Source organism: Nyctereutes procyonoides, unplaced genomic scaffold (genome assembly GCF_905146905.1).
Source record: "Nyctereutes procyonoides isolate TBG_1078 unplaced genomic scaffold, NYPRO_anot_genome, whole genome shotgun sequence".
Taxonomy (NCBI): domain Eukaryota; kingdom Metazoa; phylum Chordata; class Mammalia; order Carnivora; family Canidae; genus Nyctereutes; species Nyctereutes procyonoides.
The window spans coordinates 19,422,248-19,437,211 of NW_026575135.1; the positions used below are offsets into that span (position 1 = coordinate 19,422,248).

The window sequence follows — 14,964 nt, forward strand, 5'->3', positions numbered from 1 at the left end:
TTTATAAAGTCTACCTGTCTGAATCTGTTACTGCTTACATTTTCAAACTGGGCATTTAAATAAAAAATAACTATATCTGGAATCTTGCAGAATAAAGAATGCTTTGATTGCATTCTAACATTAAAAATCCACTATATGCTAGGGCGCCTGGGTGGCTCAGTCGTTAAGCACCTGATTCTTGATTTTGGCTCAGGTCATGATCTTGGGGTCACGAGATCAAGCCCCAAGCTGAGCAGAGTCTGCTGGAGATTCTCTCCCTCTGCACGCCCCCAGCCTGCTCATGGACATGTTCTCTCTCTCTCTCAAATAATAAATAGATAAGTAAAATATTAAAAAAAAAATCCACTATACACCTAGAGCTATGAGGAGCTGGAACTTTGATATGAAATGCGGAAAACTAGTTAAGGTATATAAATGGAATGATCTGCATATGCCACAGAGATAAGAATCTACTCAAGAGCTGACTGTGCTTGTATCACAAGAGACTGAGAATCAATTTACCTCTTCTTGCGGGTGTGGTTTCTCAGCAGTCCATACTTGTAACATGGGCACATGTGTTTTTTGGCGTCTTCTAATATAAAAATGAAAATCTACACTTAGGTTTTTAACAACATGGAAAGATGTTCAATTGCTTCATAATTAATAAAATGCAAATTAAAGCAGCAAAGTAACATTTTACATCAAATTATCATATTGTCAAAATGTGGACAAATATGCCAATTCCAAACACTGCTGGCACAGGGGCTAATTGATCTAATCTCTTTAGAGGAGATTTGGAAGAGTAGAATTTCTTTGGAAGGCGATTTGACTAAGTCTAACAAAACTAAAATTGTTAAGACACTTCAACCCAGCAATGACATTTCTAAAAACTCTCACCCTCCACAAATGTATGTGCACAGTACACAAATACATATACATAAGGATATTCACTGAAATGTTGTTTATAATATCAAAAGACTGGAAATAACCTAAATGTCTACCAAAAGGGACTCGTTAAAGAAATTATGGTATGTTAAAAGAGTAGAAATACTGTACAGCTGTCAAAAAGAAAGAGGTATACCTATATGTTTTTATGCAATAAATCCAAATTATATTAAGTGGGAAAAAAAAACACAAATGAAGAACAGTATGTATACTGGACTATCATTTGTAGAAAAAAGGGGACATATATTCAAATGCTAGGATATTCATATTCTTTTATTTTTATTCTTTTGCAAACACCTACATTTTAAAAAGAACCAGTATGATTTTCAAAAACATTAAAAAGATTTATCACTTAAAAGTAGCTTAATAAAAAGAAAAAAGTAGCTTAATGACAAAGCAGGTTTTTATCTTTAGATTTCTTTTAGTTCTATTTGTAACTAATTAACAATATCCAAATAGGTTACCTATTAATAGAATATGAAGCTTGTAACAAAGTTATTCTGAAAAAACTTAAGGGGACACAAAATTACCACACTGCTGGGTAAGTGAGTCTAAACTTACGAACAAGCCCTACTATTAGTCTTATACCTAATAAGACAAACAAGTTTTTATACCCACTTCAAAGAAATGGGCAATAGGAGGATATGAGATGTTTTCATTGAAATGCATCATATTATTCAAGAAGTGTGGGTTAGAAGAGCCACTATTTTAAGGACTTGGTTTAGGACTTACATGAAATAAATACATTGTATGTGCTAATCTTCTGTCTCAAATATTGTGATTCAGTAGGTCTGAAGGTTGGGATTGGAGCACATTTAAGTCCTACAGGGAAGTCTTATGCACATTAGGATTTGAGAACAACCACTGTGTGAGAATAGAAGATATTTTATGACTTTGCCAAAGCAGCTCAAAAGGAGCTGTTACCAACTCCTTTGCACCAGTAAAGTAAGCAAACATTGAATTACCCTGAGGTCTCAGTAAGTTGTAAGAGTAGGGGAATGAGGTTACTTAGAGAAAGCCATTAGGAACTCTGCAGCTTATTTGTGAGAAATGAAACTGACATGGTATTACTAACAGATAAAATATAGCACAGTTATCATATCAGTAAGAACAATGAGCCGTGCCCTTACTTAAGATAGCTTTCAGTGTTGGCAAAGATGCGGTCCATCTCTGCATCTTTCTTTTCGTATAACTCCTTTCCAACCCAGGGCAAAGATGACAGAAAGGCATACACATACCAATCTCGCCGCACCTGAAGAATTTTTTAAAAAGGCAAATTTAAAATATGTGCTGGTTAATTTTCATTCATATTGTACTTATATCTGAATGAATTCCTCCATTCCTAGGGAGGCTTTTAATACAGCTTAGGTAAGACACCCCTGGCTCAGTCAGAGCATTTCTACCTCATATTAGTTTTAATTTTATCAGACAGATCAGTGAATTAACATACAGATATCAGAGAACCCACCACTGTGGCAGTTGACTTAGCTTGTAGATATTAAGAATTTATAGTGTGAAAATCTACTGTTATCTTTTGGTTTTGATTACGAAAGGGTTACCAGGGAAAAATTCCTAGTACTGTATGGACAAGATTCAGCATACAGCGTTTTCTTACCTGAGGTACATCTTCTTCCTGAGTTACACTTACAAAATTTTCAAACATAGCAACCATGGATGGGGCAGCAATGACATGACAATTCACAAGATCAGATAAAAAACGGACCTGTTACAGAAAACAATTTCTATTAAATCTAAATGTAATATAATCACACAATAGTCTTGTAATGATTGAAACTACAGGTCTGAAAAACTATGCCTCAAGACTGAATCTAACCTGCTGCCCGTTTTTCTTTTGCACAGCCTGTGAACTAAGAGTGGCTTTCAGATACTCAAATGCTTGAAGCAATCCAAAAGAGTATTTTATGATTTATACAAATTATATGAAATTAAATTTTAGTGTCCACAAATAAACTTGTAATATTGGAACACAGCAAGCTCATTCATTTATATATTTTCTATGGCTGTTTTTGTTCTACAACAGCATAACTGAGTACTTATGACAGAAACCGAATGAAGGATGGGAATCTGCATTTACAGGTTCCTATTCCATAGCTACATCAACCTATAATCTTTTCAGTCCTCTGTGAAAAAATTTTCACTGGACTAGAGAAATGGAAGTTTCTGAACAGATATTTGTTGGATGTCCCTTGTGTGCCACTAAGCACTTTTAAAGTTTCTCACAGTCTAGTGGGACAAGCATAATCTCAACCCAAAAGGATGACTCCTTTAAGATAAATTTAAAAAGTATTCTAGGAACAGTGATAAAGGGAGTAGGGGAAAGCATCATAAAGGAGGAAATACCTGGGCTAGGTCATAAAGGATGAGTGAAGTATGCCTCAAGTGGAGAGTAACAAGAGTATTCTAGGCAGGATTCAAAAAGATGTATTCAGGGATCTGCAAATAATTGTGATACAGCTGGAGGGTATATGGGAAGCAAGGAGAGAGAAAGATTGGGGCAGCCATAAAAGGTCAGCACTGAGTCTGGACTTAATCTTAAGCCTGACTGGTGTTTAACTTTTTTGGTAATATACTCAGTAAAAGACCTTGATCACATACATGCAATTCTAGGTAATATAAACAAACATAAATATCATATATAAATATATATACACTATACACTGGCCCACTGTCAATTTATGTATTACATATTAGTAAGGCTTATTAATTACATTTCCATTTAAGATAAGTATTTACTTCCCCTCACCCAGTGAATCATCTTGTGCACAAGATTTTTAAGACCTTCCACTGTAGAGAATGGAAAGGAACTCGGGTTTGTAATCTATAACCAACATGAGCAGTGAGTTACAGAAAGACCGGTCTGGTGCCACAGTAGGAGTCAGAGTGAAAGAGAGTCTGGATGCAAATGATCAGTTAAGAGCCTGTCTTAAAACATGAGGAGGAAGGGAGTGTTCTGGCTGGCTCAGTAGGGCATGAGACTCTGAATCTTGGAGTCATGAGTTCAAACCCCACGTTGGGCACAGAGCTTACTTAAAATAAAAGGCACGAGGAGGAAGGCATGAACTATGCTAGTGGTCCTGGAGACAAAAGAAAAGGGACAGGCCAGAGGGAAATTTAGGAGGCAGAAATGACAGGATGTGGGAACTACTTACAGGATAAGGGGGCAAAGGGAAGACAAACATTAATGCTCAAGTCCCTAGATGGGTTATGAAGTAGACAGCCGACCCTGTGTGTGGTTTGGGAAGACAGAATGATACATTTAGGTATTTTTGTAACTAAGGGACTTCCAGACAAGATATCTTTTTTTTTTTTTTTAAGGGGAGGAGCCCCGGGGGCCAGCCCGCGAGGAACCGCCCCCGGGAGCGGCCTCCAGGCAAGATATCTTAGGGCTATCCAGGTAGTATCTGTAAAACAGGTCTCGAGCTCAGGAGAAAGACTGAAGTAGGACATACAGATTACCAACTTGTTAGGAAGGGTCACTCAAATAAAGATGGGTTTGTAACGAAATGAGAGAGAACGAGAATGCTTTAGGAGAAAGTGTTTAAAGTGAAGTGAGGACAGAATCCTGGGAAACACAAAATAAAAGGGGTAAAGGAAGATTACCCAGTAAAAAGAGACAGAGAAATAGAAGGGAGGTGGCAGCAGGAGGTCCTCAAACAGTGGTGCTGCAGAAATCCACAGACAAGAAAGTAGTGTAAAGCACCACATGCTACAGAAGATCAACTAGTATTTAGAGCAAAAAGAAGCCACTGGATTTGGTAATGAGCTCTGTGGTACCTTTAGTGAGAATGGTTTCAGAAGAGCAGCTACTATGGTGAGAAAGAAAAAATTCCTTGGTTGTAGCTCACTTCTCCCCCTCCAACCCAATCATCATAATATACTAAAAAAGTAACTTACCAAATATACAGCTTCATTATAGTTGTTTGCTTTCAATGATTCTTTAAGCTGACGAATCATAGCTTCTACAAACTCTCCACCAAAGTTGTAATTCCTGGCATTCAGCAGTCCAACTAATGTTGTATAAATGGTCAACTTCTCAGGTAACAGGCGTGCACTGATTTGAGAACCCAGTACAAGAAAACCCCGAAACAACAGTATTATGTTAAGTTGCTCGATTCTATATTATATAAATCTTTTGTCATTTTACTGACTTTGGAACAGGATTCCTTGGAGCTATATTTTTAAAACTATTTCAGAAAAGGCATAAATGTTGAGAAGAATTGGACATGACCCCTGTAATTTTTTATTTTAATTCTAATTAATCCAAGAATTAAAAGTAAAACAACTCTAATTATAAACTTATCAAACTAAAGTAAGTATAATTAATGCTAGACCAGTTTTTCTTCTAATGTGTTTAGTGGACTTTAAGAGCAGTTCTACAGAAACTGTTTCCATGGTAAAACATCTGGGGAATGCTGGGTGAAACAAGTTTCTTTAATGCAGAATCATTAAGAGGGAGATGGAACATTCGCCATTTCTAAACTTAGCTAACCAAATGTCACAGGATCAGAATTCCACTTTGAGAAATACTATTTTAGTTCCTTAGAAAAAAATCAGAACTAAAACCACTTCCAGCTAAGTTCCTATCAGTTAAATTGCTGAATGTCAACATGGTACTTGGACATAGTAAGATTTCTTTACATCCCTTTTATCCAAAAGTTGTTTAACTATTTCTTTGCAAAGCACACATTAGAGTGATCAATGTCCATCTGAGAGATGAGAAAGCCTGGATTGTTAATTCCACCACTGGGAGATACTGTTTCATGATTTCATTTGAGACTTTTCCCACTTTAATTTACTCACAGATTAAATAATATTTGGTCTAGTTAACCTAACTCAAAGAAAGATTATGCCTATCAATATCTTCAAAAGCTTCTTCAGTCTTCTGAGAAGAACTATTACGCAAGTGACCAGTTCCCAAGTTTGGCTGGTACTGATTAAAAATACACATTAAACTCTATATGTTGTATATATCTAAATGCACGTGCTTCAAAGAAAATCTCTGAAATGTGGAAGTGTCTACTTTCACACTTAAAAAATAGTCAACTCAAATGATTTTAAGGTTCCAAGAAACGAAACATAAGGAAAATGCTCAATTTTAGTCCTATTTATCTCTATGCAAAAGAGTTCACCAAAGGTCACTTTGTCTGTATACATTTCCCATTGAAGGAAAGCTAATAAAATATGGAAAGTAAACATATCTTTTGAACATTCCCAAAGCATTTAAAAGTAGATAATACATTATCACCTGGATTCACAAATCTTTTGCATACATACACTGTACAAAGAAGCCTTAAGATCTTGCTCTTGTAGTTAGGAAGATCAGCTTCTAAAACACCTGCCAAGCCTTCTAGGTTGCTCTCCAGAGAGCAGGCACTCTGTAGAGGACAGCATATTAAATATCTGTTAAGTACTCAGCAATTAGTGAGTGAAAATTTTCTAAGTGGTCATAAAAAAAACGTTCAAGCCTTATATGCATAAGGCATTATGACAGGTTTAGTATAAATCAGTAATTATTGCTCTATAGAAATCCATAAAAAGAGAATAAATGAAATTTTAAAAGCAAGCAGTCCGAGGAAGCAGAGTAAGAATTAGAAATGGAAGGACATCATCTGTTCTCCTGTGTTTCTGTAATTGATTCACTTAATACATGACTCTAAGCAAATTACCACAGATATCTAAGACTTGTTTGTTCCTTATTTATAAATTGAGAGGATTATTTCTTAAGGTCTAAGACTCATATTCAAATTCTATGAAAATTATTAAGAACGTTTAACTCACAATTACCTGCATCCCAAGGGTTTAATATGCATTTACTTTGGGATACAGATGCATGGCAATACAAGTTTCATCTAAAACTTATATCACCAAGTTTTGCTGCAGAAGTGAATCAAGCACAGTCAACTACAATCCTAAGCCCATCAGTCTGTGTCTATCTGGCACATACCTTTTCTCCTACTTTGCATATTAAGGATTCCAAATGATCTTCAGTTTCATTGGCATCTGAGGTCTTTCTCCTTTTGTGAGGCTGTCCTCCTGTTTCAACAATGTAAAAAATTAACATTACATGATGAATCTAATACCACAAATTTTATTTAACTTTTTAAATACTATAATCTCTTTCCTATCAGAAATGCTACTTTTTATACACTTTTTTAAGATTTTATTTATTTATTCATGAGAGGTGGAGAGAGAGGCCCAGACATAGGCAGAGAGAGAAGCTGGCTCCCTGCCAGCTAATGCCCCTGATGTGGGACTTGATCCCAGGACCCCGGGATCACAACCTGAGCCCAAGAGAGACACTCAATCATTGAGCCACCCAGGTGCTCCACACAGGAGAAGCTCTTAACTGACCCACCACCTCCCTGATGGGGCTCCATTCACCAAAGGTCTCCATAACCAGGGACACTACAGTTAACTCCAAGAGGCATTAGTTATGTTCAATTTGATGTGAATAGTGCCCTACAAAGGCAATGCAGCAGCCCTGTCCACTTCTGGGGATAGGGAGGAACACTGCTTACAACATCCTAACCACTAGTAGTTAGAATACTTTCTGGAACACCTGTGTATTGCTACTCCCATTCTTTAAACTGAATTGTTCACTGATGATATTCAGTTGCTTGGTCCTAAGGTCTCTAAGTGCCAGTAATACTTATTATTCTAATAATGAAAATTATTATGTAAACCAATGAAATATGGGTATAAAACCAAGTTGAATGCTTTGGAAAGACTTGACTAGGCAAAAAAGGGAGGAAAACTTCAGAAGATGAGAAAGGGAGCATAAAACATGAGCATTCCTCATTAGTTTCTCAAGTGTCTGAACTTTCAACTCTAATTAATAGCTCTGGTTCTATAGACCATGCAGAATTAGAGTATAGTTTACCTCAAGCAATGGGAATCACAATCAGCAGATATATACTCAAAGAAACAACCTGAACACTTTATCAAATAATCAGTGGTAGAAAAGTACGTTTTATGATTTTGTACTTTACTATTCTATTCAAAAACCATTATCATTCAAATAATCTTTTTAAAAAGATTTTATTTATTTATTTGAGAGGGAGTGAGCAAAAGTGAGCACAAGCAGGGGCATATGGAGAAGCAGTCTCCCTGATAATTAGGGAGCCCAATGGGAGGCTCGATCCCAAAACTTGGGATCATGACCTGAGCCGAAGGCAGATGCTCAACCGACTAAGCCACCCAGGTACTCCTCAAAGAATCTTAAAAAAAAGAAAAAAAAAATCTACCACACCCAAATCATTACCAATCACCTAACTGTCCTTTTGGTTGCTGAAGAATTCAGGCTGAACAAACTACAAATCAAACTTAGGCACTGGATAGTCTATTACTGTTAAGATTCTTACTATTAATCATCTTTTACCATTTTGTTTAAAACCTTAATACACACACCTTACATCCTTTTGTGGAATAATCTACAGCTTAACAATTTTAAATTAATAGTGTTAAGTATGGAACATGATGCTGTTGATAAACACAATGTTGGCTAGTGTCCCAATACAATTCAACTTTGGCTTCCACCAATTAGATTATTAGGACAACATGTGGAAAAGGAAGCAAAACTCTGTAGCAGTGCTAGCGATCTGCATTAATAATGAAATCTGCAGTTGGGTACAGGATTACCCAGGAGTAAGTTAAATATAACTTAAATGGTCTCCAGACTTCTATAGCCAAAGGAATAGAGCCATTTTTAGAGAATTCATAATCACCTACTTGCCTCTATAACATCTGGCTTAAAATATGGTGATTCTCATAAAACATAGCACTCTGGTATTCTAAGCTTGGGTGTCAAAAGTCTCTTCAAGGGATGCCTGGGTGGCTCAGCGGTTGAGTATCTGCCTTCAGCTCAGGATGTGACCCTGGATCGAGTCCCACATCAAGCTCCTGCACGGAGCCTGCTTCTCTTCCCTCTGCCTATGTCTCTGCCTCTCTCTGTCTCTCTCATGAATAAATAAAATCTTAAAAAAAAAACAAAACAAAAACCCCAAGTCTCTTCAATGACTGAAACGGTCTTCAAGTACCTTAAACTTAAGCTGAATAAAGCCAATCTATTACTAACTAGATAGGACCAGACGGAAGTACTATAAAAGTCCACAGAGTAAAGCACTGTGTGCTTTGACACCCTGACCCTTTAGTTATTATGATCTGGCTTAAGTAACAAAGCTTAAGTAACAAATGAATATAGTTTTGAGAGGATAATCCCATAAAAAAATATAACATGCATGCACTATGACAGTTGAGATGTATTCCTGGAGATATCTGCCCATGTAAAGTGGACATGTGTGACACAGTGGAATCAGTGACCTTGATTCTCAAATATGCATCAAACCTACATCACAGGATCTTTAAAGGTTCCACCACCCAAAGAGCCAACTTTTACACAAAGGTCTTCTATTTGCAGGATGTATTCCCTGAAAAAAATCCACATATTCAATGCAATGTTTATAAGCTGTCAGCCAGGCTGTTAAAATAGCTTCTCCTAGAGCAGTGGTTTTTAATTGGTGAGATTTTGCCCCCACTAGGGGCCACATGACATACATACTGTCTCTGGAGACAGTTTTAATTGTCACAAATGGGGAAGTGCTACTGACATCCAGTGGGTAGAGGCCATGGATTCTGCTAAACATATTACATTGGACAACTCCTAACAACAAAGAATAATCCAGCCGGACATATCAATAGTGCCGATGGTGAGCACCTTGGTTCTAGAAAGTAGAATATACTAATAGTATTCTTCAGAAACAGATTATGGTAAGGCTGAGAAAATGCAGATGGCGAAAAACTAGCTGAATGAGAGCAGTTTTTTGTTTTTGAAACTTTGGCCACCATTCTCTCCTTTCTGGCTCATCTACTCCGCCAACCCTTTATCTCACATCCCACCCTTCACATCTTCCCTAAATTAACTCTCCAGCTGGCTGGATTGTTCCCCAATCTATTTGGAATCATACCCCAGTCTTTAAAGCAACCCTCCCAGACCCTCTCATAATCTAGAAAAAGAGAAAATAATGCTGTGAGAAGGTAGGATTTCTAAAGAAAAACTAGAAAATACAACTACATAGTCCTCCCTAAACTGCAACTCCTATTTTCTCTCTTCCCATTCTGACTGTATGAAAGCACAAGTTTTGTTTGGAGAAGGGGAGGAGGCAGAAAGTACTAAGATAGGCCCCCACTCTCACCTGATATTTGAGAGGATATAAAGGAGGGCTGGTAAAACTAGACGCATCTGAACTCACAACAGTAACAGGATATTGAACTCAAAACAGAACCTGGGTATGCAGAATAAAGCAGCTTCATTAGAATAAAATTTTGGGAATTAGCTAAATGTTTTCATATACCCTCAAGAAAATATATCTAGGATAGCTCCCAAAGAATAGATTTTATATTAAATGTAACTATGTAGACATTTTACAACATAGATTCAGTTACATATTGCCACTTCACTCTGACACCCTTGGCTTATATAGGAGAGAGAAACCAATCTTTATTAAAACCCATTTATGAGGCACCTGGTGGCTCAGTGGGTTGAGCATCCAACTCTTAGTTTCTGCTCAGGTCATGACCTCAGGGTTGTGAGCTAGAGCCCGGCATCAGGCTCTGCAACTCAGTATGGAGTCGGCCGAGATTCCGTCTCTTCCCCTCCCTGCTCTCACATGCACTTATATCTTCTCTTTCTGATAAATAAAAAAATCTTAAAAAAAAAAAAAAAAATCCAGGGGATCCCTGGGTGGCTCAGCGGTTTGGCGCCTGCCTTTGGTCCAGGGCGCAATCCTGGAGTCCCGGGATGAGTCCCGCACCGGGCTCCCTGCATGGAGCCTGCTTCTTCCTCTGCCTGTGTCTCTGCCTCTCTCTCTCTATGACTATCATGAATAAATAAATAAAATCTTAAAAAAAAAAATCCAAAAACCCTTTGAAAGGATCCTCACATACAAATAACTTTTTTCCTGTAAGGTGATCCTAACTTTATATGGATATACTGTACATCTTATACCCTGAATTATTATAAAAACCGCACTAACTGGAAAACAAAGACCAACCCTGTAAAAGAGAAAGTAACAAAACCAACCATACAAAAGGGAAAAGTAGATTTAAAGCAGAAGTGACCATCACACCTGAAACAAACTATACTCTTCCTTTGAGTAACAAATCCCTTCACTTCTAATTATTTTTTCTATAAGTTAAAAAAGTAGTCACAGTCTAAAAGATAAGGCGGTAATTCTAAGTAGCTTAAAAAGGGGGTTAAAATGGGTTTTTAGCAAAGGTATTTGATAATACAAATACTTTCTTAAAAGAACAAAATAAACAATGTACTGAACAGATATTATATGCATTAAAGCTTTGCAGATATTTTTCCCCTTTCTTCAGAGACATTCTTTTTAAAAAATTTTTAAAACAGATTTTATTTATTTATTAATGAAATACACACAGAGAGAGGCAGAAACACAGGCAGAGGGAGAAGGAGAAGCAGGCTTCCCACAAGGAGCCCAATGTGGGACTCAACTGCTGAGCCACCCAGGTGTCCCCCTTCAGAGACATTTTTAAAGGGATTCTAAGAAATGAGTTAGTTTTAGCACTGGACCAGTATCCATACATGCTAAATTCCCTTTCAGGATTTCCCTTTCCTTCTCTATAAATTGAACTTCACTCCACCAGCTGAATTTCGTTGGTAGTCTAATCCTGGACACTCTAGTCTCAACAAAGAGACACAATTTTAAAACTGCCCTCTATGAGCTGATCCTTTGCTACCTCTGTGATCTTAGCTCCTACAACTCCCCCCAGCCCCACCCCTCTGACTCTGCTACAGGGATACTGGCCTCCTTGCTTTCTGTGAACACCACAGGAATGCTCCAGCCTTCAGTCCTTGGCATTTGTGGTTCCCTTTTCTTAGACTATTGCTTTTCCCCATACAGCCACCTGGTTTGCTCCCTTCCTGCAAATCTCCCACCAGACACCATTCTCAGTGAGGCCTTTCCTGATCAACTGACATAAAACAGTAAATCCACCTCGCCTTCTCTACCCCCTTTCCCCAGTTTTATTTTTCTCCATAGCACTTACTACCATTTGATACACTATATTTGATTGTGTTCTGTCTGTAAAAGGGAGGCTTGATCTTTATACTGTCCACTACTGTACCGCCAGTAGTTAGGATAGTGCCTGGCACCATTAAATATTTGTTAAATAAATAATTATATCTTGTCAAGCATATGGAAACTCATGACAGCCAATGACTGATAAGAGCTGACAATAATCCAGAAATACTCAGGTGTATCTACTTAATTATGACTATCAGAATTCATTTTAAAACAGCCTTCCATAACATTTAAATGTCTAATATTTCAGATCTTAAAAAATTAGTAGATGCTTAATTAAAAGATTAAGATCACTGTTTATGGTAAACCCCAGCTGATCCAAATTGTGGCAATTTATCAAAGTTCCAGATTTGGTATAGTATCCAAGAGGAACTATATACAAACTGTCCTACTACTAAATTATTCACCAGAGTTAACTTTAATGAACTCATTTTACTTCTTTTTGTCTTATTTTTAGGTTCCTGCATCAAGATCCAAATGGATTATGATTTACTGTCCAGCTAGTATTAAAAGAAACTGTCAAGAGGGGATCCCTGGGTGGCTCAGCGGTTTGGCGCCTGCCTTTGGCCCAGGGCGCGATCCTGGAGTCCCGGGATCGGGTCCCGCGTCAGGCTCCTGGCATGGAGCCTGCTTCTCCCTCCTCCTGTGTCTCTGCCTCTCTCTTTCTATGTCTATCATAAATAAATAAATCTTTAAAAAAATATTAAAAAAAAAGAAACTGTCAAGAAAGTTATGCCACCATCACAATAGCAAAAGCAAAAGCTGTTTTCTACATATTCACATCCAATTCTCCAGGTTGCCCTCTGGAAACATTTTCTCTCCCTTTAAGGGTACCCTAAAAGGGAGAAGAGTGGAGAAAAGAAAATATGAGAAAAGCAAAGAAAACAAGAAGAACTTTAAAAGACTCAAGTTCCCTAAACCCCAAGCAAATTGCATGAGGCATATTAGTTTTTGGTTAATAAAATTCAAAGCCTATGAAAACCGTTTTCTGTGCCCTGCATGTACATCATACATAAAACCTCACACGTTTAAAAAAAAATAAATCTAGGCATCCAGCATAGTAATACTTGGGTAGTGAAGAGACCCCTGGATTTCCTTTTATCCGAGTCCTGGCACTGCTATGTCTCCATGTGTATTACACTAAAACTCCGGATCCTCAGGCATCAGATAAGGATGAACTAGAATATCCTCTCAAGCCATTCCCTAGCAGAAATCTGATGCTTCAAAGTTAAAAGACATGTGATTCTGCTCCTACTCCTAAATGCCCCAAAATTCAAGGACAGGCAAATGTTAGTGAAGAAAATCAATTAACTGAAATTTTTCCTTCCAGATTTTTTTCTTATATTGTTGACATGTGCCAGCGTTTGTCACCTCTCAAGCATTAACAGATGCTAAGTAAGTAAATATAACCATGAGACACTTGTTACATGTATTAACTCATTTATGACCCTCACAAAATTGAACAGAGGTCAGTATCCTTACACTTCTACATACAGACTAAAGTTTCCAGGGGTGCTAGAACCTGGGCAAGATTATGAAGTAATGGTGGAGTCTAGCTTTGAACTTAAATCCTCTGACTCCAAAGTCTGGCCTCTGGGATCCCTGGGTGGCGCAGCGGTTTGGCGCCTGCCTTTGGCCCAGGGCCCGATCCTGGAGACCCGGGATCGAATCCCACGTCGGGCTCCCGGTGCATGGAGCCTGCTTCTCCCTCTGCCTGTGTCTCTGCCTCTCTCTGTCTGTGTGACTATCATAAAATAAAATAAAAAAATTAAAAAAACAACAACAAAGTCTGGCCTCTTAACCATTATACCACATCCCTTTTAAAGAATCTAGAATATTCTATAACCTGGAACATAGTAACAGAACTACTCAATTTCTTCCTTTTTTGGTGGATGTATGCTCTTGACTGATTCCTGCAATGCGAGCATATTTTCCTGTTTTTAACCTGCCAAATTATCCTTTTTTTTTTTTTCTTTTTTATGGTGGCAACACCGCGATCATCACCCTGGAGTGCAACCATCCAAATCCCTAAGGGCTCTCCAGTTAAGTTTTTCCAGCACCCTTCCCTTTCAACGAGGGAAATAACACTTGCAGCTAATTCACAATCTACTGTAACGACGTGCATCTGTTTGTTAGTGACCTGAGTGTGGGTAACACGTTTCGGCTTTCGGCTTTCTTTCCTTGGAGCATGAAAGAAGGCAAATCCACGGAAGACGGATACAGCCGAGCTCAGACTGCGATTCCTCCGATCTCCCCACTCACCGCTTTGTTCCTTCCTCTCTGGGAGCCCTTTCCAGGGGCAGTCTGAGGGTCAAAACGAGACCCTGGGACTAGCGGGTACCTGTCACTGTGCCTAAGAGGCGGCCGCACAGACCCAGGTGTATTGCCCTGCTCGGCGGTACCGAGGACCAAATCCTGAAGACTCCTTAGAGACCAGCGGTCCAGCAGGCCGACGACTAAAGGAGCTGGGGCGGAGGGGAGCGGGGCCTTGTAACAAGTCGCCGGGCCTCATCCTCGCTCCACTCTCCCGGGCTCCCCGAACGCCGCCGGGCTGGGTGCGCGCGTGTGCGGCGGGGGCAGGGCTTCCCATCCTTTCCTCGAGTCCCCGCGATCCCGGCCCCCACCTGGGCGCGGCCTCGGCGGTCGGGCCTCGGGCACTCACCGTCGTTCTCGTCGCTGTGCCGCCGCCGCGACATGCCGCACGCCGGGCGCCGCCGAGCTGAGAGAGGCCGGGCGGGAAGCGCGGCAGGAACTGTCGGGCCGCCGGCCGGTGAAGCACACAGACGAGGCGCGCGCAGGGGCCGGCGCGCAGGCGCACAGGCGCACTCGCTGGCGACGGGTCCCGGAAGCGCAGGCAGGAGAGGCGGCCGGGGGGTGCGGGGGACGGCTCGGCGGGCTCGGGGGCCGGAGAGCCGGC

General features: G+C 39.4%; 1 protein-coding gene across 1 annotated transcript in view; it reads right to left on the minus strand.

Annotated features, from left to right (window-relative positions):
• Positions 1-14,934, minus strand: part of NCBP1 (nuclear cap binding protein subunit 1) — a 36,581-nt gene extending 21,647 nt beyond the window's left edge. Inside the window, exons 1-7 of the mRNA XM_055302195.1 lie at positions 14,710-14,934; positions 6,890-6,978; positions 6,220-6,320; positions 4,840-4,996; positions 2,540-2,647; positions 2,055-2,176; positions 502-571 (exon numbers count right to left, since the gene is read on the minus strand). Of these exons, the coding sequence (XP_055158170.1) occupies positions 502-571; positions 2,055-2,176; positions 2,540-2,647; positions 4,840-4,996; positions 6,220-6,320; positions 6,890-6,978; positions 14,710-14,743 (681 nt within the window). The 5' untranslated portion in view covers positions 14,744-14,934. The remainder of the gene's footprint in view (positions 1-501; positions 572-2,054; positions 2,177-2,539; positions 2,648-4,839; positions 4,997-6,219; positions 6,321-6,889; positions 6,979-14,709) is intronic.
• Positions 14,935-14,964: the final 30 nt, after the last annotated feature.